The sequence below is a fragment of the Garra rufa genome, chromosome 1 (genome assembly GCF_049309525.1).
Source record: "Garra rufa chromosome 1, GarRuf1.0, whole genome shotgun sequence".
NCBI classification, from domain to species: Eukaryota; Metazoa; Chordata; class Actinopteri; order Cypriniformes; family Cyprinidae; genus Garra; species Garra rufa.
Genome location: NC_133361.1, coordinates 47,200,361 through 47,217,615, shown reverse-complemented (window position 1 = coordinate 47,217,615; position 17,255 = coordinate 47,200,361). Strand labels below are relative to the sequence as shown.

The following is a 17,255-nucleotide window of genomic DNA, read 5'->3' as shown; positions in this document are numbered from 1 at the left end:
ACACAGGTCAGTATGATGTACGACTGAATTGGACTGAACTATTCTTTTACGAATCCGAATTCGTTTTCACCAACACACATATGAAACATTTTTGTCTTTATTTTAACAAATTATTTTTTGTGTATTATATAGCCTACACGACCAGTCAAAAGTTTTTGAACAGCAAGATTTAAATTTTTTTTAAAAGTCTCTTCTGCTCACCAAGCCTGCATTTATTTGATCCAAAATATTTTACTGCTTAAAATAACTGCTTTCTATTTGAATATATTTTAACATTTTATTTATTCCTGTGATCAAAGCTGTATTTTCAGCATCATTACTTCAGTCTTCAGCGTCACATGATTCTAATCATTCAGAAATCATTATAATATGCTGATTTGCTGTTCAATAATCATTTTTATTATTATTATCAATATTTAAAACAGTTCAGTACATCAGGATTATGTGAATAGAAAGATCCAAAGATCAGCATTTATCTGAAATCAAAAGGTTTTGTAACATTCTACACTATACCTTTATACACTATACTTTAAATTGGTCGAAATCGATGAAGACATTTATAATGTTACAAAAGATTTCTTTTCCAGATAAATGGAATAAAGAAACAACACAAACAACATGTGTCTATGACTTTACTGTTACGTTTTACCGCACGCAAATATTTCTAGTTCATCAAAACCAACTGTTCGAAAGAATTGATTCACCAAAGGAGTCGGACTCCTCTACACTACAGGCTTGTGTTTGGTTGGTTTTATTGTATTATTTGTGTCCATCTCACTTGCGCCACACAGCGGTTGAACTGCAGTAGTAGACGGCGCTCTGCATAGGAGCTGTCCAGCGTCTCGGTGCTGAAACTTGTCCAGTCGGCTCTCGGTTAACAGCAAGAGGGGGTGATACAATTTTAAAATAGGGCTTAACAACCCAGCAACGAGGCCTGGCTGGTTCAGATGCGCCAGTACATGGACAAAGGTAATAAAAAACATCTTCGCTCTGTTCCGTAAAGAAGGAGGAGTCGTTCTTCCAGCCATACGGAAGCGCTGAATGCGGAATCTACTGTATTTTCAGGGTTGCAGATAAACAGAGGAAGGGACGTGGTGAGAACGACGGGGGAAAGAGAGTCTGAGTAAGACGTGGAGAAGTGGTAAGAAAACACACATATACAGAACACCTTAAAATTGAAGAAAATCGCGCTGCAAGTGTCCGAACGATAACTTGTAATGTTCGGTAGAAATCGGTTCTTTCCGTCGTCACGCTCTCTCCGGACATCCGTGTGCAATGTTTCAGCAACGTGAGTGCTGTCTGAGAATGAAAGCGACCACACAAACTGACTGCAGCAGCGATCATTATGCAATAGAGCAAGAGATATTTCACCGAGTGAAGCCCTTGGTATCCACGGATTGGTTAATATTCATTATCTGTGGTCAGCTGCATATTAATTATTCAGCTATTAAACATGGAGGCAGGGAAATAAGTCAAAGTGTATAGCCAAAGCGTATTGATTTTACACACTGAAGAAAGTCTCATGTAACAAGCACTTAGGAAGTTCATGAAGGTCATGATTGTTGAATCATTTCTGTCTTTCTTTCTCTGTAAGCTTACTCTCTCAGCATTATGCCCTGGTCTCTGGACTTGGTGCCGCTTCCCCCATGTGCGTTGCTGGGTGGCCCCCCTCTCAGCGGGCTCCTCTGGACCGTCCTCCTCCTCTTCCTCTGGTACTGCTATCGTGTAGGTTCTGACCCACCATCCCATTCTGGCATGCTGAAAAGCGGCTCTGGCCGATCCTCATTCTCTCGGTCATCCAGCCGTTCCCCGGTTGACCCCAGAAACTCTACGCCTAAAGCATCCGCAGCTATCACAATGGAGACGGTGGAAGAAGAAGAGGGCACAGAGAGCTACCTGACACCGGTGTTGAGCCATGCCCCGTTCCCCACCGAGGCAGCGGCGGAAAGCAGGAAGTTGTATAGAGCGCTACAGGAGTACGCCAAGCGCTACAGTTGGGCTGGCATGGGGCGAATTCACAAGGGCCTACGCAATCAGGTCAGAGATGGGAAAAGTAGGATAACTCGAGGCACTTTCCTAAATATTTGTGTTGTGTCACAACATCTATGTCACTGTTTGTCCCTCGACTTCTTCCTCGCTGCTGTGTCTAGGCCAGGATCAGTGATCGGCCATCCATTCAGAAGCCTCATCTCTTCTACCTCCCAGATGTTCCCAGCATACCTTTCTTTCCCAGGGATGCTCATCGCCATGACATTGAGGTTCTGGAGGCCAGTTATCCCATAATCCTTGCTGAGTTCCAAGCAGTGTACCAGAGGGGGATTGATACAAAGCTAGGGTGGAGCTACCAAGGACCAAAGGTGACTAAACATACTAGGCTCAGCTATTTAAGGGATTTCAATGGGTCAAAGAGACAGCTGTAAAAATCACAGTAAAATCCGTTTATCTGATTTTTATACATCTTAACAAACTGTACAGTCACAGTTCACCAGAATAGATAGAGAGACAAATAGAAAGACAGTTGGATGGACAGACAGATGGATAGATGATTGGATGGACAGACAGATGGACAGGTAGATAGATAGATGGTTGGATGGACAGACAGAAGGACAGATAGATAGAGAAAAGGATAGATGGACGGACAGACAGATAGATAGATGGTTGGTTGGATGGATGGACGAACAGACAGATAGACAGACAACAGATAGATAGATAGATAGACAGATGGTTGGATGGACTGACAGAAGGACAGATAGATAGAGAAAAGGATAGATAGACGGACGGATGGATAGATGGACAGATAGATAGATGGTTGGTTGGATGAACGGATGGACAGACAGATAGACGACTGATAGATAGATAGATAGATGGTTGGATGGACAGACAGACAGACAGACAGATAGACAAAAGATGGTTGGATGGACAGACAATTGGATAGAGAGAAAGACATTGGATGGACAAACAGACAGATGGACAGAAAGATAGATAGAAAGAAGGACGTTTGGACGCACAAACGGATGGGCGCACAGACAGAAAGAAAGATACAGTGCCTTGCTGAAAGTATTCATACTACTTTATTTTTTCCTGTTTTGTTATATGGCAGCCTTATGTTAAACTGCTTTAAATTACTTTTTTTCCACATCAATCTACACTCCATACACCATAATGACAAAGCACAAAACAGGTTAGTAACAACTTTGCAAATTTATTACAAATAAACAACTGCAATTATTTAATTGCATAAGTATTCATACCCTTATCTGGGACAGTTGAAATTTAGTTCAGGAGCATTCATATCTCTTGTAGATGTTCAAATACACTTTGAATGAGTATAATTTGGAAAGACGCACGCCTCTCCATAAAAGGTCTAATAAAATGCATATCCGAGCAAAAACCAAGCCCTGAGGTCAAAAGAACTGCTTGTAGAGCTCAGAGACAGGATTGTGTCAAGGCAAAGATGTGGGGACAAGTTCAGAAAAAGTCTGCTGCATTGAAGGTGTCAGAAGCACGTAGCCTCCATTATCTATAATGGAAGAAGTTTGTAACAACTAGGACCCTAGAACTGGCCAAACTTAGCAATTGACGAAGAAAGGCCTTGGCTAGAGTGGTGACCAAGAAGCTGATTGACACTCGAGTTGAGGACCATGATCATATATGCAGATGGGAGAAACTTACAGAAGGACAAACATCACTGTAACACTCCACCAATCTGGGCTTTATGGCAGTGTGGCCAAACTCAATCCTCTCCTCAGTGCAGACACACGAAAACACACTTGGAATTTGCAACAAAGCACCTAAAGAACTCTCAGATTGTGAAAAACAAGATTCTGTGGTCTGATAAACCTCAGTTCCAAACATCATGTTTGAAGGAAATCAGGCACTGCTTATCCCAACAGTGAAGTGTGGTGGTGTGGGGCTGTTTTTCAGCAGCAGGGACTGAGAGACTTGTCAGACTGGAAGAAAAGCTCAGCGCAACAAAATATCAGGATAGCCTTAATGAAAACACAGTCCAGAGTATTCAGAACCTCAGACTGGGCAGAAGGTTCACCTTCCAACAGGACAATGACCCTAAGCACACAGCAAGAATCGCTTATAGACAACTCTGTGAATGTCCTTGAGTGACCCAGCCGCAGCCTGGGCTTAAACCCAATGAAATATTTCTGGAGAAACCTAAAAAAATTTCTGGCAGCCCCCATCCAAGCTGACAGAACTTAAAAGGTGAAGAGGTGAGGCGAAAAATGGAAGATGATGCCAAGTGCTGATGTGCAAAACTTGTCGCATCATACCCAAAAAGACGAGGCTGTAAAAGTGATTCTACTAATTACTGATTTGAGGGTATGAATACTTATACAATGTACTTTTTCAGTGTTTTATTTTACAAATCTATTTTGTGCTTTGTGTTAAAATATCCTCTTTAGCTGCAGTGAAGAACTATCAACATGTCTCACTTGGTGTTTCACAAAAAAAATAACAGCATTTGGGTTAACAACCTGAGGGAGTAAATAATGACATTTTCATTTTTAGTTGAACTGTACTAATTCACTTGTGTTCTGCATCACTCTACTTCATCCAGCACACACATTCACCAAGACTCTCATTCTCTGGCTGTCCTTCTCAGCCTCTCTTAATATCTTCCAATCAATAGCTGTACTGCACTGCTGTTAGGGATCTGTTCGAATTCAATTCATCATTCTCTCATAATAATCAAGCTATAAAAATGCAGGACATACACACACAACCTCACAGCTAAGCCTGAGATGAGAGAGAAATGTGCTGCATGGTGACAAGCTCATTTGTTCATCTCTCAGGGCCAGACAGTGTTCCCGCTGTATAACGCTGGAGTGTGTGTGGCCAGCAACTGCCGTGCGTGTCCATATACATACCGAACCCTCCTCTCTCTCAGAACCTTCATCAGCAGTAACTCTCTAGGATCTGCTGGCTTCTGGCTCCTGGGTCCTGGGGCCAATTTGGGAGGGGCCTATGGTCCTACAAACACACGTCTGCGCTGCCATCTGGGTAAGTCACAACACTGAAATCAGAAAACTTTTAAAAACATATTTTTGAAAGAAAACTCTTGCGCAACAAGACTGCATCAAAAATGACTGTATAAACTGTATTTATAGTATAACTATTTTCTGTTTTGGTATATTTTCAAATGTAATTTATTCCTGTGATATTAAAGCTACATTTTCAGCATCTTTACAGTCTTCAGAGTCAGATGATCCTTCAGAAATCATTCCAATATGCTGATTTAATACTTTAACATTTATTATTATCAACATCACAAAATGATTTGAGGTAAAGTAAGGGATTTGTAATTTTTATGTGAGCGTGAAATGACTGTTTGTGTGTGTCAGGTCTTCAGACGCCTGCTCAGTGTGAGCTGGTGGTGGGTGGGGAGCCTCAGTGTTGGTCAGAGGGACACTGCCTCCTTGTGGATGACTCCTTCCTGCATACCATCTCACACAATGGTCAGAGAACTACATTGTACAAATCCCATTAATCACAATATGCTGAATGACTGAAGTTACAGTCAAGCCCAAAATTATTCATACCCCTGGCAAAATCTGACTTAAAGTTACTTTTATTTAACCAGCAAGTTTTTTTTGACCGGAGATGACACAGGCTTCTCACAAAAGATAAGACGATGTACAAGAGGCATCATTGTGGAAGAAAATATTTCTCAGCTTTTATTTACATTTGAACAAAATTATTCATACCCTTTGCAAACTGTCACAGTCTATGGGGAAATCCAAAGTTCTATACCATTCCAAATAGTCCAAGCTGTTCTAAAGCATCCTAATTACCCTGATTCATTGAGAACAGCTGTTTTAATCAACTCAACAGGTGAAAAACAGAAGATCTCTGCTGTTGGTTTGTGGACAGTCATGGCTAAGACAAAGTAGGTAAAACAGAAGGTAAAACAGAATCCAAGGATCACCACCAAGGCCATCCCGATGAATCTGGGCTCTGATGATGGAAACATCTCAAGGCAGACAGTCCAACGGACTGAGGCATCACAATGATGCCTCTTGTAAATCATCTTATTATCTTCTGGGAGACGTCTGTGTCATTTCTAATCAAAAAATAAACTTGCTGGTTGAATAAAAGTAACTTTAAGTTAGATTTTGCAGGAATAATTTCGGGCTTGGATGTAACTGAAAAGAGCTGTTGCAGATCGATAATCAGCTCACCAAATTACAACAATAAAGATAACAGGCAATCTGAAGATGAAAAATTGAGGAAATCTTTACTTACTAAATGTAATTCTCAGTTATGCAAGTGTGCCACGCATTTACCACTAGCAGTCCTGGCCCACTTCATACCCTATATGAGATAAGACCTGAGAAAAAAACACTTTTCAGATACTATACATATGTGTAAGACATGATTAGTTGAGTGTTACATGAGCAAAAATCTGATGGAGCACATGGATCATTTTGAACAAGTATGATGCTTCTGTAGTTGTGTTTTATTTATGTGTCAACTGAGACAGAGATGTTTCTCTTAAAATCCTTTTAAATAAAATCAACACAAATTATTATTGACATATAGTAAGAGCGTACGCTACCATTTTTTAACGTTCATTAATTGTAATTACAGTTACATTTATTTTGTATTTAAATTATGTATTTACATTACATGTTACTAGTTACTCCCCAGCACTGTTTGAACATTAGTGTAGCATTAAAAAATTAATATAAATATTGTAAAATTACATGAAAATGTCTGCATTGATCAAAATCTTTATATTTTGAGACACTGTTGGGACTGTGACAGTACAGTCTTGAAAAAAATCACATTATTGTTGGTTTCATGAAAAACCTTTAACATCCATGTAAACTTTCCATTCCACAAAAGGTTCTTCACACAAAAACAAACAGTTCTTTTTAGGATATCAAAATCAGTTCTTTTAAAAACTAAAAGGTTTTTTGGGGAACCCAAATGTTTTTTTAATGAAATCACTGCAGAAACCTCCTCTTGGAACCTTTATTTTTAAGTGTATCCACCCTATTTTTCCCTTTAGAGTGGACGTGGCCCACAATTTGTAAATGTGTCTGGCTTCCGGTCTTATCTGCTTACAGCTGTTTTTAGCTGTACAAAACAACTTGTTTTGCTGCTTGATATTGCAAACTGATGTGTCTCACCATATTATTTGAATGTATTATCTTAATTATGAACACACTGGTTTGTAGTGCAAACAGTTTTACCATTTACTGCACGTAGTTATCCTTCTCGTTATTTCCCTACGCCGGCTTATGAACCGGAAGTCTTACCAGAAAACAGCTTACTTCTGCATTGAAAAATAAGGTGGATAGACTCTTCTGAGACACATGTGAGATTACCCCAGACGAAGAAATCTGGGCAGAGATCTCAATTTCTAGGACAGGGGTTTAGAAACTTGGTTCTGGAGGGCCTGTGCCCTGCAGAGTTTAGCTCTAAACCTAATTAAACACACCTGAATCAGCGCATTAATGTCTTAGGCATACTAGAAACTTCCAGGCAGGTGTGTTGAGGCAAGTTGGAGCTAAACTCTGCAGGACAGCAGCCCTCCAGAACCGAGTTTTGATACTTCAGCGGCCTTCTATTTAACCAGCATCTTTACATTTGTCCTCTAGGTGGAGCTGAAGATGGGCCCAGAGTTATCTTCAGTGTGGACCTGTGGCATCCTAATGTGGCTGCAGCAGAAAGACAGGCTCTAGACTACATCTTTGCCCCAGAGCAGTAATTCCAGGATGCACTAGTCAAACCATTTCATGTCATATCAAAATGCAAAAAATTTGCAAAACATGTTTTGTTTTAGTTAAAATTTCATACTGAGGATATTTATCATTTAACGACTACATACTTTTATGTCTGACTCTGTTAATCTGAAACCTTTTAAAATGTTTCAAACAAACTTTAGTCAGAACTGCATTTCCGCAAATTTATCATATAAATCAGATGACATATCGGCTATGTTGAGCCCTGAGCACACAGAAACTGTGACGACACTCGAACAATTCATATCTATATTTGACTTGTGCCTGTCTTGATAATCCCGCGCTCCTGTTCTATCGTTTTTGTGCCTGATTTCTCCTCCTTACCTCTCTGATGTATACTGTGACACATGGTTCTCCGTAAATACTGTACACGTGACTCACGGTTATGCTATATATTTAGTTTTATTTCATCAGATGGTGATTTATTTTCAGACTTGTGAAGCACACACTGAAGACAGCATACTGTATATGACCAGATTACTTGCATGCCTTGTGAATTTTGATTGTGTTGCCAGCAATGCACTTGATGACGGTCCTGCAAATCAAGTATGTATTCAAGCTGAGTTCAATTCAACAATAAAAGGTTTTGTTAAATTTAATCTCTCTAGTCACTGATGGCATTGAAGGGGGAGGAAGCATCAGTTTCTACTCACCTTCACACACTCACAGCAGGACCCATGCACTCACTCAGCACCCAAACAGACACCTGGGGTTGGAGGGCTCCGCTGTCAGCAATTTTATCTTCCTACATTGAACCCTGTGAGAGCAGAACAGAAAATAAAAAGGATCAAATATCACAGAGGGGTTCAGGGGCCTATATACATTTAAAAATGCATGAGAGACAACACAAGATGAAGAGCCAGATAGAAAGAAACACAGCTAGGATAATGTGTTTAGAAATAATGTGTCACACTATCTGTATAGTACTGGCTTAACACAGTAGAATTACATAATACTGGCATAATTCTGAATGTGGGGCAATGCTTTTTTTATGTTGTGTTAGATAACGTTTTTTTTTCATATTAAAAAGTGGTAGATATGTTTCGACAGATGTTATAATCCTATCAGGTAATATGGCAATGTGATCAACACACAAAACAAGATTAAACAGCCATTATAGCTGTCAAACACATGCACACACATTTGCTGCATAAAAGCAGTAACAAAATACACAGCTCTGAGCCACCTCACAGCCTGCTGATATAAAGCCATAATGGACTGCTACTCGATGTGATATTGGGTTTATACGACAGTTTGATGGCACGAGTGTGTAAATACATTTGACACAGCAAAGGAGTGTGTTTTGTATGAACTATTTCCTACAACCATGGATTCAAATGAATAATTGACAGTTTAACAGCTGAGCCTCCTTTTCTAAATTGAAAATGTCACTTTATAACAAGTAATTATATAGAGTATTATGAGAGAGATGGACTGAGCGAGTGTGATTACCTGCATCTGATACGGCATTCATTCTTCAGCTCAGTCTCATGTTCACAATAAAACATTAGTTTGAATGTTCTCTGAGGAAATATATCTTTGTTGTAGTATCCTTTCATCTTTTAAGGGTGATTTCCGATGACAGTGCTGCTCAGTGCACTTGTTGGCTGCGCCTTACAAGCTGTTGTTGAAAGTAAAAATAACTTTCTTCTTTATAACCCTGTTTCAATCTCTTTCAGTATAAAAGCTTTTAATGCTGACTAACATTAAAACAGTCTCTTTTTGCCATCTAATGCCGGAATAATGTAACTGACATCACCATCGCAAATAGACACACTGTTTCCCAATACTATATACTATTATAAAATACTACTACATTTTTAAAAAATAATATTTATTGAATAATAATATTTAATAAACAACAGCCATCAGAAAAGTTGCTAGGCAATTCAGTCAGCCTTTATGATAAAGGCAGCGCTATGTACTTAAATGTACATAAAATATAACATGACGAGATTTTTCCCTCAGCCAAAACTATTACTGGAACAAATAATAGATTAATGAGAAATATTGGCTGTTAGGTTTACCCAAAATGAACTATAGTGCTTAAACGAATGTTTAACCACTATAGAGAAATCAGAGCAAGCAGGAAATTCTAGTAGATCTGGTCAAGGTAAAGCTGTTCTCTGTGGGTCATAAACGTCGACGCCCTGGAGCTCACTGTAATTTTTGTATATTCCTAATTTATTATAAAAATAATTATAAAGCTATAAAAGAGCCTTTTATAATCTACCCCTAAAGACATCTAAAGAGTCTACCCCTACCCTAAAACACAACTATGTGTAAATCTATGCTGTGTTAATCTTGAAATCGTTTCCAGATGCCACACCTAATTTTCTTGGCCTATTTATATTATTTTTTAAACACTCTTGACACCAAAAGTGTTGATTTCTAGATAGATATTTCCAGTGTCTTCTCTCACTCTCATAAATTATTAATATTATTTTGTCCTTTTTAATAAGTTTGCTTCAACAGAAAACAGCCTGTAACAAACAATTTTGAAGATGTCAAAACATTGTGATCACAAATTTCTCCATCAGTCTCCATAGTAACCGTGAGGTTTTTCTCCTCATAGATATTTCTGTTTATCCATGCACTTCACATTTCTGTCTTTAAGCGGTTTCAGAAGCAGCTATATTGACATCATTCTTCCACATCCTCTCCAAATATCTTTCCTTCAGCTCTTTCTTGTCAATATACCTCATTCTGTTCTATGATCATTTGACTTTTTTTCTATTCCACCATTCTAATCCTCTTTTCTGATCAGTCCAGTTTAACCCCCTACTATCTCTCTCTGTCAGTTGAGCAGTAATCTTAGCATACAGTACTAGTAATGGTGGTGAGCCCAGAGAGCGCTGGGATTACTGGGCTACTCTTACGCAACACATTTCGGGATTCAAGAAAATGCTGTGCATTAGCAGTTTACGTAACAAACAAGTCATGTATGCATGCATGCATAACATACTGACATAGACAAACATGATGACGGCGTAAAACGTCATTATAGTCAGTCCTTATATAAAATACATACACATTTGGATTATGATGCATTTATATCTGCAGTAAAAGAAGGACACAGCTACAATGAAAAGCATTTAAGGTAACCTTGTTTTGTGTTTTTGGCAAAAAATATTTAAAATAATATACAGCTTATTTATGACGATTTTCAATGCATTCTTGAATATTTGTTCATTAAAATGAATTAAAGAAAAATCGGAGGAAAAACAGAATAATAATAAAAAGCAGGTCCGCCATTTGCAGTCACAGAAACTTGTTTTGTCTGGCTCTATTTAAGAAGCTGGATTTGATCTCTTGACTCTGTTTCTCTCTCACTCTTGCTCTCCCACTGTCACTTACTCACTCATGCGTTTATTCTCTGACTTGCTCCCTCCCTCTGTATCGTTTAATCATTCAGGAGCTGGTGACTGACAAAGAGAAAGGTTTGTTCTTGCTCTGAATTGGAGACAGGAGGAAAGAAGAGTTGGCTGACAGAAGCAACACGAAGCAGAACAAAACTGGGGAGGACTGAACTTTCTCTACTCCTTCCTGTGGACAGAAGAGCTGAGAGCTAAACAGGTAAGGAAATGTTTTTTTTTTTTCTTTCAGAAACTTTAGTTACAGTGCTCTGAATTGCAATATAAGAATTAGGTTTCTACTTACACAGTTGTAGAAATGTATAGTATAAATATTGATTAACATTAGTTAAGTACACTAAAGTAAACTAAAAATGCTGAGTTAAAAACAACAGCGCTGGGTGAAATATGGACCCCAGTGAAATAGTTACTTTGAACTAATGCTTAAAATGAACCCAAAATAGGTTGGAAATTAACATTTAATAATAGGTTCAAAAAAAAGAACATTAATTAATAAGTTGAACAAATAATAACTAAATAATACATTTATATTATTATTATTTTACAATATATTTTTTTGAATTGCTTATTTTAAAAAAACACCTTTTGATTATTGCTTGATTATTTTGGGATTATTTTTTAGCAAGAAATATAGTAATTTTGTAGACTGAACATTTAAATAACCCAAAATAACCATATTTCACCCAGTACTTTCACCCAGCATTTTTTAGAGTGTACATTAGTTAACATGAACTGAAAATTAACAATAATTACACAGCATTTATTATGTTAATGTCTTAGTTCAGTTAACTAAGTTAACTTTATTTTATCATTTACTAAAACATTTTTAAAAATAAAAGATAAATAGAATTAAATAAAAAAAATATAAATAGAATTTTTATTAACTAACACTGACAAAGATTATTAAAAGTTAAAATAAAATTTGCTTTACAGAAATAAATTACATTTTAAAGTATATTATAGGAATCATCTATTTTATATATTATACAATATTACTTTTTTGACTATATTTTGGTCACATAAAAACAGTTTTTTTAACAGTAGTATAATTATAATTATAAAAACATATTTAGCATTTTCATCATTTACTGTTATTTTCCTATATTCATAATTTAATATAAAAATTTTTATAAAGCTATAAAGAACCTTTTATAATAATTAAAGACTACTCCTACCCTAAAACACAGCTTTTAGATTGGAAAAATGAAGGGGGAAAGGTAAAAAAAAAGACAGAAAAAAAAGCTGTAAAAACATTTATTGTTTACTGTTAGTTTATATTTAATTAATGTTAACAAATATGACTTTTTGTAAAATTTTACCATTCTATTAATAAGCTTTGGTAACACTTTACAATACATCATGCATTAATATTAATAACAATGAGCAATGCATTTACTACAGTATTTATTATTCTTTGTTAACGTTAATTAATAAAACATCAACTGTTCATTGTCAGTTCATGTTAGCTCAGCTCCATTAATTAATATGAACAGATCCAGTTTTGAATTTAAAAAAGTACAGTAATGTTGAAATTAATTTGAACTGACAATACATGCTTTACAAGTATTTTTCAGTGTTAGTTTATGTTTATTAATGTAGTTAGCTAATGTTAACAAATGGAACCCTACCAAACTTTTATATTAAAATATTTATATCAAATAATACAATATTTGAAATATTATTTTGAATTTATTGTTATTTGTTCTGTTTCATTCAAGAAATGTCTATATAAATCATATTCATAATGAATAAAAAAAACTGGCATGTTAAGAAAATCTGGTGTTGTATTTAATAGTTGCAGAGTTAGTTTAAGTAATGTTCATTTTGTCACAAACCACATTACAGTATGTTAAATATTTTAATATTTTTAGAGACGCACAAAAGACACACAGAAGAAGCTGTCAGATATGAGTCTGGGGCCAGCGTGTATTTTCCTGAGAGGAGCTAAAAACATTGTAAGTCTATTATTTTACTTTTATGTATTCTTTTATTTATTTATTTATTATTTTTTTTTGTCCTGTACTCCAATACTGCAGTGATACTGATTACAACTGCTACATTACAAAATCCCACAATTCCAAGCGCTAGTAGTTGATTTTACCTCAATTTCCTCACTGATCTATGTGTTTTTGACTAAACTTTTGCTGAACTCATCCAAAACCAATCGGTAAATACCCATCTAGAGTTATAAATATCTGGTCTGGTCTGTCTAGCAGAAGAATGATCTCTCTTTATGCTAGTGGATAATATAAGAGATTAATGAGCGCCTACAGGAAATATGATGATATTCATCTGAGAGAATGATTTTTGAAAGATATCAGCATTACGTAAAGATCATGTTTTACTGAATACAAAAAAATAGGTAAATATGTAAAACTGATGCACAAAGGAGCCCTCACTGTACCTGTTTTACAGGAGCGCCCACTTGCTGATGAGGAGCTAGACGGTAAGCCGTTTGTTTTACTGTGTTTATCCTATAAAATACTAATTAAACTGTATTTAAAACCAACACTTAAAACAGAAATAATATTTACTTCTAACAGAGTGACTGATCATTTATTGTAAATGAATTCAATATTTATTTTGTAAATGTTCACCTCCACTTTTCTAGTTCATTTATATAACCATATTAACCTTACAGAATGAGATGCAAACCAGATGTGAAATGCCAGATGCCAATGCAATTCACTGAAATCAACCAATAAAATCTGAGAGTACCACGGAAACTGCTTCTATTTTATAGTCTTTTTTGTGTTAATATGACATTTGTTAATACATTATATTATCATCAATTAAATGAAAAGCTGAATTGAGAAATTAACAACAAATCAACTCAAGCTTGATTTGAGAATCATGTTAGAATTTCCTAAATCTTGTACCATCTGTACAAAGAGTCACATGATCAACGTCACAGACTTACTTATTAGATTAGTGACCTAGATGGACTGAAGAATCTAAAACACCCTTTTTCCTTTTAAGATTAAAATAAAAATATATAATATATAATAATTCTTGTGTGTGTTGCAGAGTTGCGTGAGGCATTCGCCGAGTTCGATAAGGATAAGGATGGTCTGATCAGCTGTAAAGATCTGGGCAACCTGATGAGGACGATGGGCTACATGCCTACTGAGATGGAACTGATTGAACTTAGCCAGAACATCAACATGAACCGTAAGAAATCTTATGTATCTCTCACTTACGTGCTAGTTTTGTGACTTGATGCTACAGTCAATGTACTTAATGTTCACCACTGATTACTTTCTTAATCCATGTAAGTTTCATTTATTTATTTATCATCTGTTGATCACATGGATCTGCCTCTTTTTTAGTTGGAGGATGTGTAGATTTCCAGGATTTTGTTGACCTCATGGCCCCAAAGCTGCTGGCAGAAACGGCGGGTATGATCGGACTAAAAGAGTTAAAAGATGCATTTAAAGAGGTCAGAAAAACTGCCTTTTTCGTTCAATTTCAATGACATATGTGATCCTGGACCACAAAACAAGTCTTAAGTAGCACGGGTATATTTGTAGCAATAGCCAAAAATACATTGTATGGGTTAAAATGACCGATTTTTGCTTTATGCCACAAATCATTGGGATATTAAGTAAAGATATTTTGTACATTTACTACTGTAAATATATCAAAACTTAATTTTTGATTAGTAATATGCATTGCTAAGAACTTCAAAGAAAGGCGATTTTCTCAATATTTAGGGGGGTTTTTTTGCACCCTCAGATTCTCTCACCCTCACAGAGTATAAATCTCAATTTAAAAAAATTGACCCTTATGACAGGTTTTGTGGTCTTGGGTCACATATTTTAAAGATAAAGCATAACTTAGTGTAATTTTTGAATGCCATCTCGTTATATTTTGGTGTAGTTTGATATGGACGGTGACGGCTCTATCACCATCGAAGAATTGAAGCATGCAATGCTAAAACTGCTTGGTGAAAACACAAACAGAAAAGAAATAGAAGCCGTGGTCCGAGAAGCAGACAACAATGGAGACGGGACCGTTGATTTTGAAGGTAAAATAGATTCATATTTAATCAAATGATGTAGACGGCAGACTTTCGTTGACCGATTTTCCTAATTTACTCACCCTCTTGTTGTTGAGTTTATTTCTTGTGCTGAACACAAAAGAGGATATTTTGAAGAATGTTGGTAACCAAAGTTGACGGCAGCCAACTCTCCAAAATATCTTCTTTGGATTGAGAACCAAAGATATCAATAATGCATTTTAGAGACAGTATATCAACTTTTACTCTCTAGTTAAAAGTTTTGACTTTTTTATCTTTCTCTCTTAGAGTTTGTCAGAATGATGTCTAAAAACTGAGAATATACCGGAGATATTAAAGGCGGACTGAAAATCACTCCAAAGAAGATAACATCTGCATCAGAGACTCAGACAATCAATAAGGTCACTTGCGACAGAACTATGCATATGGGAACACTATTTTATACCACTTTGTTAGTGTATTTTTATCTTACTCTTTTGAGTGCCACTTTGTTTTGCTTTATTGTTACATGACCTCAAACACTGAATCCTCTTTGAACTCTGTTGTCATATATCAGTATTATGTAACAATATTTCAGTGCATGTCTGATCTATACAGTATGTTCAGAATTGGATTTTGTCTTTCATTGGACATGCATACTTGAACTTTTGGCATAAAACCAAGTTAAAAACTCTCTCGGACTGTTATTAATTTTGCATTAGTGTGTGTGTATGTGTGTTTGACCTGATATTGCCATAATTTGATCATCTAGGCTTTAGTTAAGCTCATCAGTGAAAATGACAAACGTCATCAGAGGACGGGACCGCAGTCTATCCTCTCTCTAATTGCTGTAGTGCATCAGTGTTTGTCTGTACATACTCACAGATAGACATATAGAAAGCGCATTACATGAGTAAACATTATGAAAGAAATAGTCGGCCATAATCTGCCTGTCATTTCCCCATGCATGTGCGTTCAATCAACATTTACATTCTACCAAAGCTACTTACAAATAAGAGTAATACAAACAGATGTGTTTAATAAGAAAAAAACAATATTAACGATGCTATATTAATAATAAAACTTCTGTCATCATTTAGTGGTAGAGTAAAGTGCCTTGCGAAAGTATTCACACCCCTTCATTTTTCACGTTTTGTTATGTTGCAGCCTAATGTAAATTACTTTAAAGCAGTTTGCATCAATCCACACTCTATACACCATAATGGCAAAGTACAAAACTTGATTAGAAATAAAAACTTAAAATGATGTCATTGCAAAAGTATTCATACCCTTATCTAGGACACTTCAAATTTTGCATTCATATTGCTTTCTAGAAGTTAACCTGTGGCACATTTAATTGAATGGGTATGATATGGAAAAGCACACATGTCTTAATAAAAGGTCTAACAGCTGAAAATGCATATCAGAGCAAAACCCAAGCCCTGAGGTATAAAAAAAAAAAAAAAAGCCACACATCTGGGGAAGAGTTCAGAAGAAAATTCTGCTGCATTGAGGGTTTACAAAAGTATGTAGTCTCCAATTCCCTAAATGGAAAAAGTTTGAAACAACAAGGACTCTTGCAAACTGTGCATTCGATGGAGAAGGGCCTTGGTTAGAGAGGTGACCAAGAAGCTGATAGTCACTCTAGTTGAGCTCCTTGATCATATATGCAGATGGGAGGAACTTACAGACGGACAAACATCACTGCAACTCTCCACCAATCTGGGCTTTATGGCTTTACGGCAGTGTGGCCAAACTCAATTCTCTCCTCAGTGAAGACACATGAAAACACAAATTTTTCTGATCTGATGAACCTCAATTCCAAGCATCAGAAACTTATCTGAGTAGAAGTAAATCACAATGCACCAAAATATAGAGAAAGCAATAATGAAAACCCTGCTGAAAAACACAGCTAAAACCAGCCTAGGCTGGTTGGCTGGTCTTAGCTGGTTTAAGCTGGAAGTAGCTGGTTTTAGCTGGTCTCCCAGCCTGACCAGCTAAGACCAGCCTGGCCAAAAAGTGGCCAAAACCCCTCTAAAACCAGCCTGCTGACCAGGCTGGTTGACCAGCTAAAACCAGCCAACCAGACTATGCTGGTTTGCAGAGCATTCAGAACTGGGCAGA

At 36.6% G+C, this 17,255-nt stretch overlaps 2 protein-coding genes across 2 annotated transcripts; both read left to right on the top strand.

Annotated features, from left to right (window-relative positions):
• The first annotated feature begins 545 nt into the window (after positions 1-545).
• Positions 546-8,359, top strand: asphd1 (aspartate beta-hydroxylase domain containing 1). Its single transcript, XM_073833375.1, has 7 exons — positions 546-969; positions 1,066-1,141; positions 1,595-2,037; positions 2,151-2,357; positions 4,806-5,013; positions 5,355-5,468; positions 7,617-8,359. The coding sequence occupies exons 3-7, from the start codon at positions 1,612-1,614 to the stop codon at positions 7,724-7,726; spliced, it is 1,065 nt and encodes a 354-aa protein (XP_073689476.1). The 5' UTR covers positions 546-969; positions 1,066-1,141; positions 1,595-1,611; the 3' UTR covers positions 7,727-8,359.
• Positions 8,360-11,168: 2,809 nt separating this feature from the next.
• On the top strand, positions 11,169-15,825 carry cabp5b (calcium binding protein 5b). The gene is made up of 7 exons (XM_073833374.1): positions 11,169-11,336; positions 13,006-13,089; positions 13,550-13,580; positions 14,162-14,305; positions 14,464-14,573; positions 15,014-15,161; positions 15,441-15,825. The coding sequence occupies exons 2-7, from the start codon at positions 13,042-13,044 to the stop codon at positions 15,467-15,469; spliced, it is 510 nt and encodes a 169-aa protein (XP_073689475.1). The 5' UTR covers positions 11,169-11,336; positions 13,006-13,041; the 3' UTR covers positions 15,470-15,825.
• The last annotated feature ends 1,430 nt before the right edge of the window (positions 15,826-17,255 follow it).

Bases quoted from the DNA above. Each gene is read 5' to 3' on its own strand.
- asphd1 (XM_073833375.1), top strand. From the start codon at position 1,612: ATGCCCTGGTCTCTGGACTTGGTGCCGCTTCCCCCATGTGCGTTGCTG. The intron at 2,358-4,805 runs GTGACTAAACAT...TTCATCTCTCAG, and splicing joins GGAGCTACCAAGGACCAAAG to GGCCAGACAGTGTTCCCGCT. The intron at 5,469-7,616 runs GTCAGAGAACTA...TTTGTCCTCTAG, and splicing joins GCATACCATCTCACACAATG to GTGGAGCTGAAGATGGGCCC.
- cabp5b (XM_073833374.1), top strand. From the start codon at position 13,042: ATGAGTCTGGGGCCAGCGTGTATTTTCCTGAGAGGAGCTAAAAACATT. The intron at 13,581-14,161 runs GTAAGCCGTTTG...TGTGTGTTGCAG, and splicing joins TGCTGATGAGGAGCTAGACG to AGTTGCGTGAGGCATTCGCC. The intron at 14,306-14,463 runs GTAAGAAATCTT...CCTCTTTTTTAG, and splicing joins CCAGAACATCAACATGAACC to TTGGAGGATGTGTAGATTTC.